This window comes from Calidris pugnax, unplaced genomic scaffold, assembly GCF_001431845.1.
Source record: "Calidris pugnax isolate Ruff unplaced genomic scaffold, ASM143184v1 scaffold8, whole genome shotgun sequence".
Lineage (NCBI taxonomy): Eukaryota > Metazoa > Chordata > Aves > Charadriiformes > Scolopacidae > Calidris > Calidris pugnax.
This window is the reverse complement of record NW_015090830.1, coordinates 16,984,953-17,003,766: the sequence shown is the minus strand read 5'-3', so window position 1 is coordinate 17,003,766 and position 18,814 is coordinate 16,984,953. Positions and strand designations below refer to the sequence as shown.

The following is an 18,814-nucleotide window of genomic DNA, read 5'->3' as shown; positions in this document are numbered from 1 at the left end:
CTGTCCCAAATGCCTTTTCCTGCCTTAGGGATTGCCCTGGGAGCTCTTGGCAGCAGCTCTGTTTCCCCAGATGTGCTGCACTGGGGTGGTGGGTGAGGTGCTCACCATGTGGATGGAGGACACTCATCTGCCCTTCGTGGAGTTTCAAAGTGCTCTGGTGCCACGTGAATGCAATACTTCTTATTTTAAGCTCTATTACTTTAAAATGACTTTAAAATTGTCTGATTATTTGGCGGCCATTCAGCCAAGTAAATCAAACTTTAAAGCCCAGGCCTGCTGTCAACGTCCTCTTTGGCTTTATGGCCACCAAAGACTTTTTTTTTTTTTTATTTTTTTTTTTTTTTTTTTAGACTGCTTCAGATGCAGTTTCCAGGCTGCTGCAAAGCCTGAGCAGGAAAGACAGCAGTCTGGAGGGAAGGTGGTAGATGACAGGAGGATGCCATGGTGCTAAGGTCTAACTGCATCATCTCAGGCAAACACACAACTACAGTCTTCCTGTGAATGGTGTGGGTATCTGGGGTGCAGCTGGGACTACAGGTACTACAGGTGATGCAGGAAGCATCACCTCCCTGCTACAGGCAGAGTCCTACTGATCCCTAAAATAGGGCTGACCAGTTCAGGTTGTGTCTCCATAGGGAAAGCAAGGCAATTAGTATCTACAATGCATCTGGAGAAGGGTCTGGAAACTGGCTTATCAGAATCCAGTTTTCCCAGCAAGGTGATGGACTTCACACAAGTCTGCCTCAGATTTGACACTAATCAGAATCTTTACTGGCAGCCTCTGCAAGAGGCCGGCTGTGAAGATAATGTCAAAGCTCTGCTGCTCTCTCCAGACTTTCCTTCAGCTGCTCCACAAGCCAGGTGCGGAGTGAAAGCTCCCACCTCCAGCCTGGGCTGGCACTGCCCAGGTAGGTGAGACCTCCTTTCCAGACTCCTCAAGGGTTGGCACACCTATTTGGGGGGATCAGGGGAGAGCTCTCAAATTGCCTAAGACTCTGTGCTCTGGCTGCATGGGGAGCAATGCTGAGATGGTGAGCGAGTAGAGGAGTTAGAGCAGTATGAAATAGGTCATCTATGACATCTACAGCTGGAGAGGTGACTGCCACAGTACTGTTCAGAAAAAGAGAGGGAATACTCACTGCAACAACAATGCCTCTGCACTGTTAATCTACTCATCTTTGTTTATTAATTGCAGTCTTTGAAGGAAAGGGAATTAGCTGGGACACACCTTGCCCATGCATGGTTACCAAGAGTTAGCACAAACAAGAAGGGCTGCTGCTTGCCAGCATTTGCCACTGGTTATTCATCATTCCTTGCACTCGAGCAGCCGTGAGCAAGTACAAGGCAGCAACAGGAGTTCCCCCTTCCCTCACGCAACTATGACATTGGTCTAATAAAGAGCCTTTCTCTACAGCCTTACCCAAGTCAGGTGTGAGAACTGTTCTCCAGGTACAGGGGGCCGAACTGAGCGATAGAGTCTAATCCATGAGCTATACATCACACATACAAACTGATTTATTAGGAATCCCTTTGGGGTGCATTCAGCTAGAATCAATAATATTTTGGTCATATTAAAGCCTATGTTTTTCTCCTATGGTCCACTAAGGTTCCACTCTTGTGGAACTGGATGTTGGACATGATTGGAGCTCATATGTACCACCTCGGAGAGCCAGCAGTAAGAGAAGGTGGCAACCACTGGTGAAGAGTTTGCACCCTGTCTTCAGACATGTCCAACTAGGAGCTTGCAATGGGTATAGCATGTTACTTATTAAATCTGGAAACTCTAGTAACAACCTGAAAGAAATGGAGACTCTAAAATTCCCAGGCTATTTATCAAACATACACAATTTATAGATGTTCTTTTTCCAGTTAAGCAAAGGTTGTCCATCCAACTAAATAAGGTTCATGATTGGTGTCTGTGGGAAAGATGATACAGAGTCCCTTTTCATCCCTACACACTGTCAGGTGTCTCCCACCTCCCCCCTTCACTCCTCATTGGGGTCTGTCTCCTGTTTTACAAAAAAAAAGGGGAAAAAAAAAAGTTTATTTAGAGTCAATTAAGATTTTACAGTAGTTCTTGCTTGACTCACAAATATTTGTACAGTGTCCACTGATGTGGATAGAGCCCAATTTGAGGCACAACAAGTAACCTTCTCCTGCCAGGAACTTGAGAGTCAATTCAGCTAGCAGTCCATAGTTGCCTGCATACCACTTCCTATGTGAACCTATAGGAAATCCAATGTATTTTATGTTACCGGCTTTATGTCCTGGACTTGCTCCTTTAGATGTTGATATTTCCTAACTTTCTTGGCTGCTGCGTCAGCAAGTGATGATGGTTTACTGTCATATCTAACAGTTATGTCTGCCACAAAGGTCTGACCTCCCTTGACAAATATCAGGTCAGGTTTCTATAATTCATTTTGATGATCTTTTAAAAGTGGGTCCTGAAATATTACCCTTTCTTTCTTTTTAGCTTCCTCTGCTGATAATTCACATAACTGGTTATATCTCTTTATCCCAGCACCTTGAACTACAGGGCACTAACACATAACACATGAGCAAGTCCCATGCTCTGCTTGACAATGCAGGCAGGTCTTAGTTCGAGTATTGTTGCCTACATCTTGCCAGAAATTCTCTCGTGGGGTAGCTCCAAATTTTAATGCCATGATGAGCTGTCTGTGAGGAATGCCCCTATCATATTCAATACAGTTGTTCCTAATTTTGTTCTTTTCAATGCTGGAAATCCCACAGCCCTGGGACAGCTACTTGGTCCAATTCAAAAGTTCCTGTTTTTGCCAGTCACACTGCCTCAGAAAGATGACCTTCAGAGCAGTATCTCCCATCCCAACAATCACTCCTCACTGCCCACAACTTCTGAGATCACCATGACTCCTCTGGGGCCCCAGATAGATGGAATTTTCTCTTTATCACCACCTCGTGGAAGCCATAGTTTTTCAAACACTTTCTCTATACCTTTCTGGCTTGATGACCCATTTTAGTGTCATCAAACAACTGAGCAGCTGGATGCAGCCTATGGACCTTCACACTAGGAATTAGTCCTTTCACCCCAAGTGCCAGCATACAGGGTGGCATCACAGGTACATGCAGGTAGATAGGTGTCACCAATCCTTGATGGCTGCTTGAATTGGCAAATCAAGGTTTTATAGGTATGTGGCTTTAACATCAGTTTGGTCTGCTAAGTACATCAGTCATGTGATAGTATATCCCTTCAAGATGTCCTCTTTCTGAAACAGTTTCAGTGGAGTCTGCCCAATCCACTTTAACTATTCTTTCCGTTTTTCTAGTAGTTCTGTCTTAGATATTCCAACCCATGGGTCTATCCAGATCAATTGTGTTGAGGGGTGCGCCATTTATGGTCCATACCAGACCATCATTGATAGTATAGGAGTCCTTTGTAGGCTGAACGTAAAAGCCATGGCACTTCTCTCCTGTTTTGAAGCCTGTTAGATCACAAAAGACCTCTAAAACATCAGAATTTTTCTGCATTCTGCCTCAGGATTCACTTAATACATCTAAGTCACCTGCAAAAGCCAAGGTTGTTATATTTGCTGAACAGTGTTGGAAGCCACACCCTTTCTCCTCCAACTTGCACAGCAGAATGTCCACAGACAAGCTGAATAAAAATAGACATTGGATTGGAAGCTCTAAGAGCAACCTGAAAGAAATGGGGGTTCTGCAGATCCCAGGCTATAGATAAATACATTCCGCCTATCCCAACAAAACCAACAAAGACCAGATCAAGTAGAACTATTTTGAAACTTGTTCTAAATGCCATTAGCAGTTTTACAACTAATTTGGAAAAGATCTGGAGATGTTTAAAGATTTTCCTGATATTTCCTAAATGCAAATGCTTATAGCAACATTTTTAAATTGAGCTAAATTTAATCAAAGTTTTAAAAATAAAACCATATGAAAACGAAACATTGGATTAGGTTTTTGAACTCCTTAGCTCAGCCAAGAAACCAAGCACTATCCCAGTTCTATCCTTGGTTGCTTGTCAAAACAAAAAAAAAAAAACCACCCAACTTTCCAGTACTTTGTTTTCATAGGAGGGAAAAAAAAAAAAAAACCCCCACACACATTACTCTTGGCCTAATTTTAAAATAAAAAAAAAAAAAAAATCTGCAACATTTTAAAAAGGGAAAACCTGATCTGCCTGGACTTAACAGTGAGCCTGGACCCAGAGGACCTATAGGATTTCCTGGAGTGAAAGGAACAGCTGGGAAACCAGGTAGGAACCCAAAAGCCTCCAGGGTCAGTTCTTAAAGCAGAATTGCATGGTGACCAGATGTGTTTCTCTTATTTTGTGTCATGCAGGAAACAAAGGCTGCAAAGGATAGAAGGGCAATTTGGGCAGAGGTCTCCCTGGCTTAGAAGGATGCCAAGGTCTCATAGGTAGTGTACTTATTGAATGACAGCCACCTCTTATTAAATAGTTTTATCCTCTATTTACCATTGATTCAGCCATTAAACTCAATTTCACAGGAGGAGGAAGACTTTTAATACAGTAAAGTGTTTATTTGTAGTTAGACATTCAACAGTATCTCTAGTCAGACACTCAGCAGCAGCAGCTCCTCTATATTTACTGTTTTAGCTGTGTTGGAACCACAGTACTCATTTAACCTCTCTGAGAAATGGAGTTTGTTCAACAGTTGCCACTGCACTGGCAGATGATGGGATGTGTCCCTAGGGCCGTGGTGAGAGAAATGGCACAAGAGTGTCTGTTGGCATATTGAGGGAAAGGGAGAGAAAGCTGCTCAGTCTCCCAGCAGCTTTTTCAGCGCCAGGTAACTCAGCCACCCTCATTTAAGAATTTGCCATATGCTGAGTAAGCAATGAGGACCCCTAGTCCATTTGCATGAGAAGGGTGCAGCATTTAAGAGAAGACATGTCCCTCCCCAGTGCTTTGCTGCTCAGTTCCCACCGACCTCCAAATCCTCACCATTTGCTCATGACACTGATTTTCTCTGATGCACACGCAGGATTCAGATCCTGCTCAAATTTTACACTAGTGAATTTTCAACATTTCTCATGGAGTCACTCCTGGACAGAGCAACACAAGCAGATGACTTTGCAGTGAACAGTGAGGAGTCAACTTCCAGTTTATTCCCTTTATAGAGCCTCATTTTGCCTTTTCAAGACCTCCTGGGTATCCTGTGGCTGCCTGAGATAAGCAGCCAGGCAAAACACATATCCCCCACGACAAGCTGGCCACCCAGCACTCCCTGGTTCACCTGGGCTGTGTGAAGCCAAGGACTGCATCATGTGCATTCCCAGCCAACCAACAGAACAGGAATCTACAGAGGGATCAGCATCTTCAATGTCTGATTTACTAACAGATAGAGGTTCAGCCCTCCTAGTGGAGCCTCCCACTGGATTAACACCACAATAAAATACTTTGCTGATAAAAAACCTAAAGTAGAAACTGGGTCCAACAGATAATGAATGGAGACCCAAATATTGCTTTTTCTTTATTATAGAATGCAGTTATATAGTTACCAATTGTGCATTTGATATAACTGTGAGGGCAAAACCCCATGAAGTTAACCTCAAACCACAGGTCCATTATCACTAAACACCACTAAACAGGTCAGAAAGAAGCAGAGAGCATACACACAGCCCATCCTGAGGGGCCTAGGAATTGGTCTCAAGTTGTCTGGGTATGTAAAAAAAGTATTTTCAGTAACAGAATTATTCTGAAAGAGTTACACATGACAAGTAAATTCTGCTTGTCTCAGAACAGCCTAGGTTTCCTTAGCCAGATTTTCTGTGAATGATTCTTCCAGATGTATGTTATAAGAATGTATAGAAATTGGAATAAATACTTTAAACCCCCCCCAAGATCAACCAAAACCCACCCTCTGCATAAATACTTATAATTTAATAATAATTCAGACAATTTTACACTAAGTCATATCGTTGCCATTCTGTAGATCTCCCTACCCCTCTTTCCTATCCCTAAGGCTAGACTATTAATTATCCATGGCACATGCACATTTCTAGTATTTAGAAATAAGACAAAACTCTGGCTTGAGCTCTACTGCATTGTGCGAGCCATATGGTGCCTTATATACCTTGGGCCCTAAGCAGGAGTCATTTCCCAGCCTCAAGGTGAAGGACAACAAATTCACAACATCAAGACCATTAACTCAGTCCATCCAAATCTCTGAAGTGAATTCCAATCCCGTCCAGACCAAAGCCCAATTCACAGGGGAGCTTGGAGCAGCCAAGTCAGCACAATCGGGCAACCATTTGCCCTTGAAGAGGGTGAGCACCACCTATCCCAAGGCATGGGGAGGAAGCAGGAGGCAGCAAAATAAGAGGATTGACTACAAGTCACAAGGGTGGGTGATGGCTACGCCCAGCACACCTCCCGCATGGGAAGGTGCTCACAGCCACAGGCTGGACCAACAAGCTTATTCTGGCTTTTCATTATTAAGGAATTACTGTCTCAGCAGCAGAGATCATACAAAGTGTCCAGCCTTTCTTTTAAGGTGTATGAACAAGGTTCATTTCACCTTTGGTGCAGAAGAGCTACAGACCCCATGAACTTCCTGCCCCAAACCCACAGCAGCAGCCCCACACTCACCTCTGTGCCCCTACCACTCACACCAAAACAGACCACGGCCTGCCTGCTCTTCAAACCCCGGGCAGGGCTCTCTCAGCTCACAAACACCAGGCACTACCACAAAACCACTCTCCTCAACTCCAAAACACCTTGGCCCTCTGGATGCACTTACCTGCAGTGCCTCTCTCCACTGGCTGACCTCCCTATAGCGACCACCAAACTTCAGCTCTGGAGCTTCTTCCTTAAGCTGCTTCCTCAGCACCTTTTTACACTGGAGGAAAACTCTCCCCTTACCTCTTTAGCAGCCCACGTTATCAGGATCCTGCCCCACCTGCTGCCTACTCTGGCTCAGCTGTTACTCCAACCCTGAGCACCTGTGTCTGCTGCACCAAACATCTCTGGCCAAATAAGGCCACTGCTGACTAATGTCACGCTACCACATGCTGCTGGAGCATATGCAAGGAGAAAACAACGTTACCATCATCATTTCTGGGAGATAGTCTTATATTTAGGCTACCACAGTAAGACAAAAGGTAGATCCAGCAGTTAAAAAAAGGTAATGTGTAAAGATGGAGCTTTAAACAACCTACCAGAGATGTCGGGAATGTCTTGTGCAAAAAGCAAGGCCAATCCTGGGGCAATTCCACCACAAAGAGTCCACAAGATTCCTCAGCCCAGGCAGAGGCGCATGCACCCAATAGCAGCCTTTAGTAATGACCAATTTAACTTTTACTGTAGAGCCCAGGAACCTTCTAGCCATTTAAGAACTGCAGAAACAGCTTGGGATTAAATAACGCAGTGAGGTTTTTTCCAGGGCTGCGTCTCTCTGGCAGTCAGAAAGCCATTCGGGCACTACCACAGGGGGAGAGGCAATGAACTTCAGCTGCAGAGGGAAACACCCAATGCTGTGGAGTTTACTCGGAGATGGGATGCACTTTCTCACCTCCTTTCTAAGAGGTCTCTACCACTGACTTGTACCACCCCGTTTAATTTCTTAGTCCAGTGACCGAGGACACCTTGTGTACGGCAGAGATTTTATACACAGCTCTCAGCTTCAGAAAACACCAGAAATGCTTTTCAGGCTAAAAGGTACCCTTTAGCCAGAGACAGCGGTATCAAAACCCATGCTCTTCCTTCCTGCAGAAAAGGAACATGCTACAAAAATGAGGCAGCATCATTAACAGCAATTAGCATTTGTGCCTATCAGCCTCTTTCTACCTGTAGCAACTGATAAAATTCAGAGAGAGGTGGAGTTCCTACATGGTACATGGCTAAAAGCAGGTACGTGCTTCAGGCAACACTTTCAACTACTTACAGGAAGAATTTATTTCGGGTACAGGCAAATAGGTTTTTTCATTAAAGCTCTGTACTAGCAACTGTCTAAAACCATAGTAGATTCTTGTAAGTAATCACCCTGCTAATAACACAATGCCCACCCAGAGACACCTGCACTGGGTGGCAAATGGGAGAGGACAGGATGGTCTTAATGTACACAAATCATTTTCTGCTGTGGCTGAAGAACATCAGTGGCAGCTGAAGTGGTTTCAAACCCTGTTGTGTCCTCTAATCTTGGGATCACTTAGTCCTGCTCTGGTTTCTCAGCTCAATTAAAGGAGTCAGTAAGCTACCAACAGCAAGGCATCATGCAAACTCAGACTATTTTCTCAAAATAGGCTTTCAGGAGCCAGCAGAAGAGGTGGGAGGACATTACAGGAGGTGATTGTTCAGGTTTTGTGCCACCATACTGGTTGGCTAAGCCCTGTCACTATATTTTTGTTCTGCTCATTGTCCAAAGTTACACTGATCCGTAAAGGAGAATCTGACTCAGTCCCTTGTAGCTGCAGAGACAATGGGCTGCTTCACGAGCAGAAGAAATATGCTCCTAGTCATCATCAAGTCTATAACCAACTGTGAAAACTGGCCTTCTGCTTTTAGGGACATAGTTTCCATTACTGGTACAACCTTCATTTTCCTACTCAAAATGCAGAATCAGAGTCCACATTCATAAAAATGATGGATCAGCATCATGAAAAATAATGTGCCTGTACACTATTTTTATGAAAAAGTTAGTGCTTGTTACTTTTTGTAAATGATTCTTTCTCTAACCTGTACCTCCAAGAACATCCATAGATAAATTTAATAAGCACACAACAAATACTTTAAAACTTGGAAAGTTTATTGCCCAGAATAGCTCACTTGGTGCAGTTGGTTGTTGTTTTTTTCGTTACATGGAAATCAAGCAAAACAATAGAAAATATATATGGGTAACAGGAAAACAAAAGCCCAGCCTAATAATAGCCCTTTATATTCACCAAGTTATACTTAAGAAAATAGAGAAATATACCATCTGGAAGACAGAGTTTTTCATGATATAGTATAGATTCTAAACCGATATTAAAGGCATTTTCTGTCCAGATTGTTAGTATTTTTTTCTTCATAATAGCAAATTGAGAAAAGGTGTATGTGGAAAAAAAATTAACTACTGCAAGACTTTCAAACCTCAGTTATCAGCTTATGGGTTGACAGTTACAGATACCAGGAGAAGGCATACGACAGAGTATTTAAAATATACAGAGACCAACTAAAATCCAAACAGTAAAAGGAAATGGGAACCGAAACTCAAAATGCACAAATATGACTTCTTGCATCCCCTAATTTATATTCCATAAATTTGCACTCAAGCATTTTACAGCTTTTTCAGAAGAGAAACTGAACACACCCAGAAAAGACTTAAGGGTTTTGCTTTGGGTTGCTTTGTTGTTGGGGTTTTTTCCAGGAAAGGGGATGTAGAATAATCTAAACAACATTAAAATGCAGACACATTCCCTCACTTGTTATTAGCGCCCAATAGACCCACTGCTGAAGGTTGAGTATGAGTAAGAATATGAAGAGGTTGCTGATGCATCAAAACTTCCCCTCCTAGACCCACTGCGTGAGCCTGAACGTGAGCCAGAGCGAGAGCCAGAGCGAGAGCCGGGTGCTGAGGAGACATTGTAGGGACTGGATATGCCTTTAGATGAAACAGAGGCTGCTTCCAAGAGCTTGAGGCCGGTGATGTCTTCTACCATTGACCGATTCATTGCATCTTTGTAGGATATTTTCAGTTTGGTCTTGGGACAGGTCAGAATTTTGGGGTAGCTGTTCGTGTCTTGCAATTTCTGGGCAGCACGACCATCAATCAATCCATTCCTAATGGCTTCTTCAGTACTTATTCTTCCACGCACTTCTGGGTCCACGAGACCTCCAGTGAGGTACTGGAACTCAAGGAACCGCTGCCCAGCCTCGTAAGGCAACCATTTTTCCTTCACTGCCTCAGCTGCTGACATCCTCTTGCGTCCACCCTTTATGCCTTCGAACCCTATGAAGGCCTTCTGGGCTGGTTTGAGACGTGTGGCCATATCCTGATCAATGATGCCTTGACCAGCAGCTTCCTGAAGCGAAAGCCTCTGGCCGGTGGTAGGGCATATTATGCCCCCTGTGCAGGCCTGGGCTTCAAGCAACCGTTGCCCGGTGATGCTATCCACAATGCCCCGCTGTATGGCTTCTGAAATGGAGATTTTCTCCAAGTTTTCTGTGTCAAATATGGCTGCGATGGGACTGCACTCCTCTGGGGTCTCTGAGAAAGAACCGCTCCTGATCAGAGAGGAAGAACTCCTGACACTCAGCACCGTGGGAGACCGAGTCACCGACTCGTGCCGAAACACCTCATCGGTGCCGTTACGGCAGGAGATCATGTCTGCAAACTGTGTCAGGCTTAAACTGCCAGATCGGTACTGGTCAAAAAACTTCCTCTCAACCAGACCTTTATCAATAGCATCTTGGATGTCATACTGGCTACCTGTTTTTCGGTCAACAAGGACTACTCTACTGCTACCATCTGATCCTGTAATAGTTATTTCTTCCCACTCACACTCCTGTTCAGCTAGTTCTGTGTAAGTGTCATAATCTATGAGGCCTTTGCTGTACGCCTCCTGCACGGACATTTCCCTGTTTGTTTCTGGATCTACAATGACAACCCGGCGCTTCCTCAGGGTGTTCTTCTGCGAGGTGTGCACCACCTTCTTCTTCTCTCTCAGAGGCAGAAGGCAGAGCCCTGTCGCATCATCCTTTATGCATCTTTCTTTCAGCTGCAAGTAGGTCAAGTTCTCCTCTGTGTTGGGATCAAAGAACCCTTTGGTGTCATCACTTGGATCGCTAAGGATCAGGTTGAGCTCTTCATTGAAGTAGCCACGCTTGTAGGCCGTCTCTACTGGCAAACGGTAGCTCTCTTTGGGGTCAATGATTCCTCCAGTAGCAATCTGGGCCTCCAGCAAACGAATGCCATGGCCTCTCTCTATGAGCTCTTTGTTCATGGCTTGAAACAGAGAAATGATGTTTCCAGTTTCTGGGTCTTTGTACCCAGTGACAGCTCTTTCAGCAGAGAGAAGTTTCTCTTTAAATTCAATTCCAACAAGGCCTCTTTTGTAAGCTTCCTCAACGGGCAGCCTCACGTTGCTGACAGGATCCACTATGAACCCTGTGGCTGCCTGGGCTTCCAGGAGCTCAAGGGCTGTCCCCGGTCTCACCAAACCTATCTTCATAGCCTGGTAAATGCCAAGTTTCTCTTTAGTAGCCTCGTTGTAGATACCTGCAATACAGCTAGAGCCCTGAAGGAAATCAATAATTCTCTCACTCACTTCTTCCACTGTAATCGCACCTCTTTCCAAGTCGTTCCTTGTGGATTCCTTAATAATTCCAGCCTCAAGCAGTGCATCTGCTGAGACAGGCTGCCTGATTCCTTGGAATGACATACTCCTCTTCTGCACTGGGAGTAGGAGCAGACCAGTGTGAGGCTCAATCCTACATTTTTCTTTTAGCTGCATGTATGTGACTGCCTTTTTGGTGGTGGGATCAATGAAGTTCTTTGTAGTGCCTTGGCAGTTGTTTAGGATCCGGTACAGGTCTTTGTCAATCAGCCCACGAGATAAAGCTACATCTTTGGGTAGGAAAACACTGTTGACAGGATCAACAATCCCTCCTACAGCCAGTTGGGCTTCAAGCAGACGAATCCCAGTTTCTCTGTCAACCAGGTTTTTCTTGATAGCTTCGGATACCGGCACGGTTTTGCCCGAGAAAGGATCTTTAAATCCTGTAATAGCCTTTTCTGCTGTGTAGATTTGTTCTCTGTCATCAAACTCGATCAGATCTCTGGCAATAGCACTGTCTACAGTTAATATCTCATTTCGGTGTGGGTCTATCACGCCTCCTGTCGCTGCCTGGGCTTCTAAGAGCAGGACTGCGTTTTCCGCTGTCAGCAGCTGATTCCGTTTGGCCTCAACAAAGGAGTACTTCTGTCTGGGTGAAAGAGAGACCCCTGCAATAGCACCTGCCCCTTTGAGGTAGGGTTCAATGTCAGCCGCGACTTCTTCCACTGACCTCTGCCCCTTCAGCAGCTTATCCAGCGTGAGCTTGTCTATCAGTTGACACTCGTACAGCTGCATTGCTGTAATCTTCTTCCGCAGCCCACTGAACAGCAACTTGGAGGCATCAATACAGAAGTCTTCCTCAGTCTGTGTGGATCTGTGGGACCCGTATGGGCGTTGCTTGAGTTTCTCAATTTCTCTTTGCAGCCTGAGACGCTCAGATTCTAACTCTGACTGGTTTTTGACAGCAGTCTCTTCCAGTCGGCACCGATACCTCTCCTCAATCCGTTTGATCTCCATCTGCAGCCTTTCAATCTCACTCCTCAGGGTGTTCTTCTCCCTCTCGCTCTTCTCTCTCTCACACTGGATCTTCCTTATGGATTCCTCTGTCCGGGAGTGCTGGCTCTTCCACTGATTGAGGTCATTCAGGATTTGTTGCTTCTCACTTTCCAGGCGTTGCTTCACACGAGACTCTGATTCCAGGGTAACTTTCAAACGGTTCAGCTCCTCTTCCAACCTCTGCAGCCTGGCTTTGTCTTGCTCCAAAGCACTCATTTTTATCAGCAAGGTTTCTCTTTCTTGCATAATGTGACTATATTGATTTTTGGATTCTTGAATCCTATTGGATGCCTACAATTTCAGAGAAATAAACCAAGAGAGAATGGTTAGAGTTCATGCTGGTTAGTTACGCTCTCCACTTACAACGCTCTTCAGCCTGTCATTTAACCTGCAGCATGCATCCACTGGAAAACATTCCAGTCACAGCAGTGCCTTACCCAGACCATGGATCCACATAAACCAGTGAAGGTACATTGTTGCTTCACCAACAGTGTCTCTAGTGTCACTGGAGACTCCATTCCATTATACATAGCCTTGATTTTCTGCTGATTTATTTAGCTCTTTATAGCTTTTTAATAATTCTCATAGTAAACCTACGTATACCCAGAGCATTCAAGACTCATTAAGAGTCTGATGCTCAGCAGATGTACCCTGGCATTGTCCTACTAACCTGGGAGAATTTGTATCAGCTAAGGACTGGTTATATGTGGATAAAAAGGAAATACACGACTCATTTTTCACTTTCCTATTAGTTTCACATGTTGCTCCAAACAATTCTACTTGTGTTGCTTTAATTTTTAATTCACTTAATATCTTCACATGTATACATATACACAAACACCTACAAGCATGCACATTTGCATACAGCCCATATTAAACAGAATGCAAGTTTATGTATTTGTAATACATGCATATAAATATGCATAGATGTCAGCTAATCCTAAATGTTAATATTTTTGAGAAATTAGTATTAAGATTTTTAAAGTAAAGAAAAACTCAATAAAGGAAAGAATAGCTGCGAATAGGAATCAGAAAAGAAATATAACGGGCAAGTATAGGAAACAGCAAAGAAATGTTTTCACATATTCACAAATATATACAAGTGCTCACTTGTATATATTTAAACAGTAGGTCTTTGGACAAGAAAACAGGCAGGAGAATGAAATACCAAAAACAAGTTTTCTTAAGTTGTCTTAAATTTAAGAAGTAAGGGCCAGTTGTAAAATTTGCAAATGCCCTTAGTGACTTTGTAATACAAATCCCCAAAGCAGCCAATGAAATGTAGTCTTTAAGTACCTTAGGTACAGCTGACATCATCATCTTTAATCCTCACTTGTAGTCAACACTTTACCCAGGTAAGCAGCACTTTGACAGCTTGTTATTTCTGGGGTTTTTACCTGGTTTAGTTCATGATAGCACCCAGGTCAGGCTCAAAGGACTGCTTTAGCCCATCCTGGCTGACACAGCCTGGGGAAGTGCACAGCCAGCAGGGTACAGCTAAAGCACAGTGGTACTCCATGTACTCTCACCTTCCCCTAGGATGATTTGGTAGAGACTGGCACAGACCCAGAGTTTCTCCTGAGGCAAGGGCTGAGGGCAAGGCTCAGCTAGACAGTAAGACTGCTTATGGCTCCCTAGCACCGCTCCCAGGGAGTAAAGAGTCTAAGAAAGTGGCCAAATCCTGCCATTTTTGTTTAAAAATGAGCAAGGGAAAGGGCCATGAAGGGGATATTAGTCACAAGTACAGTGAACTTAAACAGGAAAGTCTGAATTAAGTTGATTCAAATGGACACTGCAATTAATTATATATCTGAGAGACAGTAAAACTGGGATCAAAATATGTGTGAATACCTCTAGAGCTTGCTTTTGGAATTTTTCAATTTCCTGTCTCAATTTTTCCCTTTCTTTCTGTAAATCATTAATCAACCCCTGAAGTTCCAGGGTTTGCTTGCTGCTTGTCTGAAGCTGATTCTTTAGTTCAGCAATGGCAGTATTTTTCTCATCAACTTCACTTCTGACCATTCTGAGGTCATCGTACTCCAATCTAACATTTCGTAGCTCTTCCTCCAGCAACAAGTGTTCCTTGGTAAGGTTCTCGGTGAGAGACTGAAGCCTTTCAATTTCTATTTTGCACTCATTCAAGTTTTTGCTTTTCTCCTCAGAGGATTTCTGTAAGTGCTCATATCGTAGGTGAGCCTGTTTTAATTGCTCCTGCTCTTGGACCAACTGACGGCGTAAAGTCTCAATATCAGACGTGTATTTTCTTATCTCCTCCATGTATCTCTGCTTCTCTCTCACATGACCATCTAATACTTCTCTTTGGTGTCTAAGGTCATCTTCATTTCTCTTCTTTACAATAGATACTTCCTCTATCTGCTGTGTGAGATTAGTTATTTTAACCGATTGGTCTCTGAGAGATCTCCTCATGCCTTCTGTTTCCTCCTCCAGTTTCTTCCTCCTGGACGTCTCCTCCATTAAATTTTTATTCTGCCTGCAAAGTTCTTCCTCCAGCTTATGTTTCTGGATCTGCAAGTCTTTTATAGTGCTCTGGAACTTTGCACTTTCTTGATCCCTCCCTTTTTTCTCTTGTGAAACTCTTTCATAGTCAATTTTCAGTCTGGCCAGTTCCTGCTCTTGGATCCTCAGCTTGTTAATTGTCTCTGTAGCAGTTGTGTTTGCTTTCTGCAGGTCAAACTGGACTCTCTTTAACTGACTGTTCTCATCCTCTAGTTCTTTCCTCTGACTTGTTTCTACATCCAACAACTTTCTCAGCCTTTCGATCTCTTTGTTTCTTTCCTTAATGGTCTTGGAAGCATCATCAAGTGACTGCTTGTACCGCATGCTTTCATCAGAGTGCCTCTGAATAACTTGTTTTAGCTCAATCTCCAGCTGCTGTTTCTTCTGAGAAAGCTCTGAGCCAGCTGCCTTCTGCTGCTGAGCGTTCTCTTCTATTTTCCGTAGATTATCCGTTGTCTGACTTATTGTATTTTTCAGTCTCCTAATTTCCTCACACAAATTTCTATTTTCTCTCATAGCATTATCAAGCTGTGTTCTATAATTATTTGTGTCCTCTTCCTTTTGCATGGTGACCTGGTGAATTGTGGTCTTTGTGATATTAATCTCAGTTTCATATTTGTTCTTTAAACTAATTATTTCCTCATCATAACTGTTCCTTACCTTAGCCAATTCATTCTCAAGTTCCCATCGGCTTTTAGCCTCTTCCTGAAGCTGAACCTTTAGCCTTTCCAGCTCCTTAGTTTTATCCTGAATAGTTGAGGCAGCCTCCTCAAGAGCCTGCTTGTACCTTGAGTTGTCTTCACCACGAAGCTGAATGATCTGTTTCAGCTCCAGCTCTAACTGGTGCTTTTGCTGTGACACCTCAGAACTGCAAGCCTTCTGCTGAAGAGCATCTTCTTCTGCCCTCCTCCGTTGATCTGTGGTTTGCAGAATGGCATCATTCAGCCGCACAATCTCATCCTTAAGGTCTCTGTTTTCTCTTGTCAGTCTGTCAACTTGGGCTCTGAGGCCTTTTGCATCATCATCTTTCTGTGCAGCTATCTGCTGGATTGTGGTCTTCTTAATATTAATTTCTGTTTCATACTTGTTCTTTAAATTACTCATCTCCTCGCTAAACTGGTTTCTTACCTTAGCCAGCTCATTTTCATATTCCCTCTTCCGTGTGCCTTCGTCCTGCAGAAGAACCCTTAATCTTTCTATCTCGTACTCCTTCTCCTTGATGACCTTCTCAGACTCTAACTTTTGCCAACCAAGGCTGTCTTTCTCGTTTTGTCTCGTTTTCTGCAACTGGTCATAGTCATTCTTCTGCTGCTCATATCTGTCCTCCAGCAACTTCCTTTTCCTTTTCTCATCTTCAGTCTCATAAGTCAGCCTGGTTATTCTGTCATTTAGATCCTTTATTTGGGCATAGCATTTGTCCAGGTTTTGCTTAGCAGAATTTCCATCCATTTCAGCTTGTCTTTTCATTTCCTCCAAACTCATCAGCTTCGCCTTGAGCTGAGAAATGTCCATCTGATACTTTTGCAGATTTTGCTCCAGGAATTTATGTTTGTTGCTTGTCTCTGAATTTGAATCCCTGGCAAGCCTAAGCTCTTCTTCCAGGAGTTCAATTTTGGTGTTTTTCATCTGCAAAACAATAGCAGAAAAACAAACAAAAAAACCCCACATAAACATTTGTCACAACTGTTTCAAAATCATTGCATGCAATACAATATACATTTGTAACACTGACAACTTACAAAGCATTTTTTAATCTGCTTCAATGAGAGCTCAAAATCCTTTCTTATTTAATGTCATCAAGACAAATTCTGAAATCCTTAATTATTCAGAGCCAAATCTTATTCAGAATTCAGCATAATGACTTTCAGAGGGGAAATGGTACTTGATGGCAGGGGGAGAGATGCAATACAGATAGTAAAATCCGATGCACCACGAGTTTGCCACCAAAGTATTAAACAGCCTTATTTAGAACCTCCACAATTTTCAAACAGGTGATTCACATTCCATAGATGTGACCTCTTAAATGGGCCTCTCTGTTTCCACTGAGCTGAATCAAATCAGGAGTTACTCCATTTGAAACACTGTACATATGGCCTGAAATGAGGTGTGGCCCCTTAACTGTGAGTTAATTGAGTTTTCAGCACTGAAATAACTGTACTGTCACTGAGGTCAAGGTCCCAATGGACATAGAAGGGCCTCTTACATGCTTTGATGAGCACCTCCTAATTGCCAAGAAGCCTAATGCTCTCCACCTCCCACATAACCTTGGAGGTAACTTTGCAAGATACTGTACTCTTTGACAAAAGATGCATGAAACTGCTTATATGCCTCCTTCACGGCACACCACTGAGCTCAGGATTTAGTTTTGTGGGCTGTTTTGCACTGCACTGAAACAGAAAGTCTTTGAGCAGTGATAATTTGCTAACCGGTGATAAAAATAAAAGGTAATGAAAATAAAAGAGTCAGATTACCTTCAAGTCCTCCATGCTCTTTAACATTTCACTTAAGAATCTGTAATAATCTCCTGATCTTGTAAGAAGTTCTATGTAGCGAGAATGAGCCTCGCTAGCCTTGAAAAGAAAGACAATTGTTAGCCACTTGTACTACAGAGTTAGATATGAAGATACCTGTGTCTCAGCTCATTTAAAGGATTCCAATCCACTTGAGAAAACATGACTTGACAAAGTAAAAAGAAATTCTCCTCCTCACAAGTTCACGTGACTTTCTGGGGACCCCAAATGCATAAATTCTCCCTTCTGATAAACCCACACCTTCTTTTTCAAGATTATTTTCCCCCACGGCTGCTGCGATACTAAACCCAAGGCTTCATCCCCTGGTTCATCATGCTCTTCCTGCCTGACAGTCACAAGCAACCCAAGGTAAACTTTTAATAGTGGTTAATTCCCAGGTTGAAAGCGACTGAACCACTTGGGGCATGGATCTTACTTTCTCACAATATGCATGCAATGGACATTGAATAGGAATGAGGTAAATTCCTGAGGGCTAATCTACTGTCTAAATGAGCCCAAGTATGATTTTACAGCACAGTGACTATTCTGCACTAATTCCTTGTGCTTACATGCTTAGTACACATTTCCAATGCCAGCAGTAATTATTAGAATACAGCTGGATATGACTCACAGTGGCTCACACGGACAAATATTTTCTAAAGATTAATAGGGAGGAAAGAAAGATACCTCTTGCAGAATCAGCACTGCAGGAGACTGAACCACACACTTCTTGATAGGTATGTTGAGCAATGTTTCTAATCCGGAGCTGTAGGAAGCAACCTGTAGTTCATAATCCTGTAAAGCAACAGAGAAAGGTAAGACCCATGTAGCAACTGCCAAGGAACTCTCTGGGCATCTGGATTTCCCAAAATGTAAATAAACTTTTGGGGTTGTTTTGTTTGTGGTTTGTTGGGGTTTTTTTAATAAAAAGCTACATTTTCCCTTGTTTATATCTCTGGCCACGTATGGATGATCCTCTACCATAAACAGAATCTCATCTCTCAAGTGGAGACTCACATAGGAGAATCACAAAGGGAAAAAGAGAAAAAAAAAGGGAAGATACATGTTTCGGTTAGCTGAGGGCTAACCTGAGGTGAAAAAGATTCATGGGATCAACTGGTCTAGGTACTGTTATCAACCAAAACTTCATCAGAAATAACTGCCTCTGTATCTCTTTCATATCACATACACCACACCACATATACAGCAAGATCTTTGTCACAGAGAGTACAATTGAGCCAGAGAAAGCACAGATATAAAAGTGACAAAACTGCAAAGCCCACAAAACCATTCCCTGTATATCTTCTTGGTTTTCATCGCTATTGCACACCATTCCTCCTGCCAATCTGCATTTGTCTTGCTTCCTAGACCAGATCCTAATCAGACCTAATTCCTAAGCTACCAATCTGTTTGTTCTCTACTCCTTTCTCTCTCTTTTTTTTTTTTTTTTTTTTTAA

At 43.1% G+C, this 18,814-nt stretch overlaps 1 protein-coding gene across 3 annotated transcripts in view; it reads right to left on the bottom strand.

Annotated features, from left to right (window-relative positions):
* Nucleotides 1–8,744: 8,744 nt before the first annotated feature.
* The window catches only part of DSP (desmoplakin), a 40,015-nt gene continuing 29,945 nt past the window's right edge, over nt 8,745–18,814 (bottom strand). The window contains exons 21-24 of one of the 3 annotated variants that reach the window (XM_014940899.1): nt 18,045–18,152; nt 17,319–17,417; nt 14,182–16,473; nt 8,745–12,621 (exon numbers count right to left, since the gene is read on the bottom strand). In XM_014940899.1, coding sequence (XP_014796385.1) covers nt 9,427–12,621; nt 14,182–16,473; nt 17,319–17,417; nt 18,045–18,152 — 5,694 coding nt within the window. In that variant the 3' untranslated portion in view covers nt 8,745–9,426. The remainder of the gene's footprint in view (nt 12,622–14,181; nt 16,474–17,318; nt 17,418–18,044; nt 18,153–18,814) is intronic. The other 2 variants (XM_014940901.1, XM_014940900.1) reach the window with 2 other exon arrangements.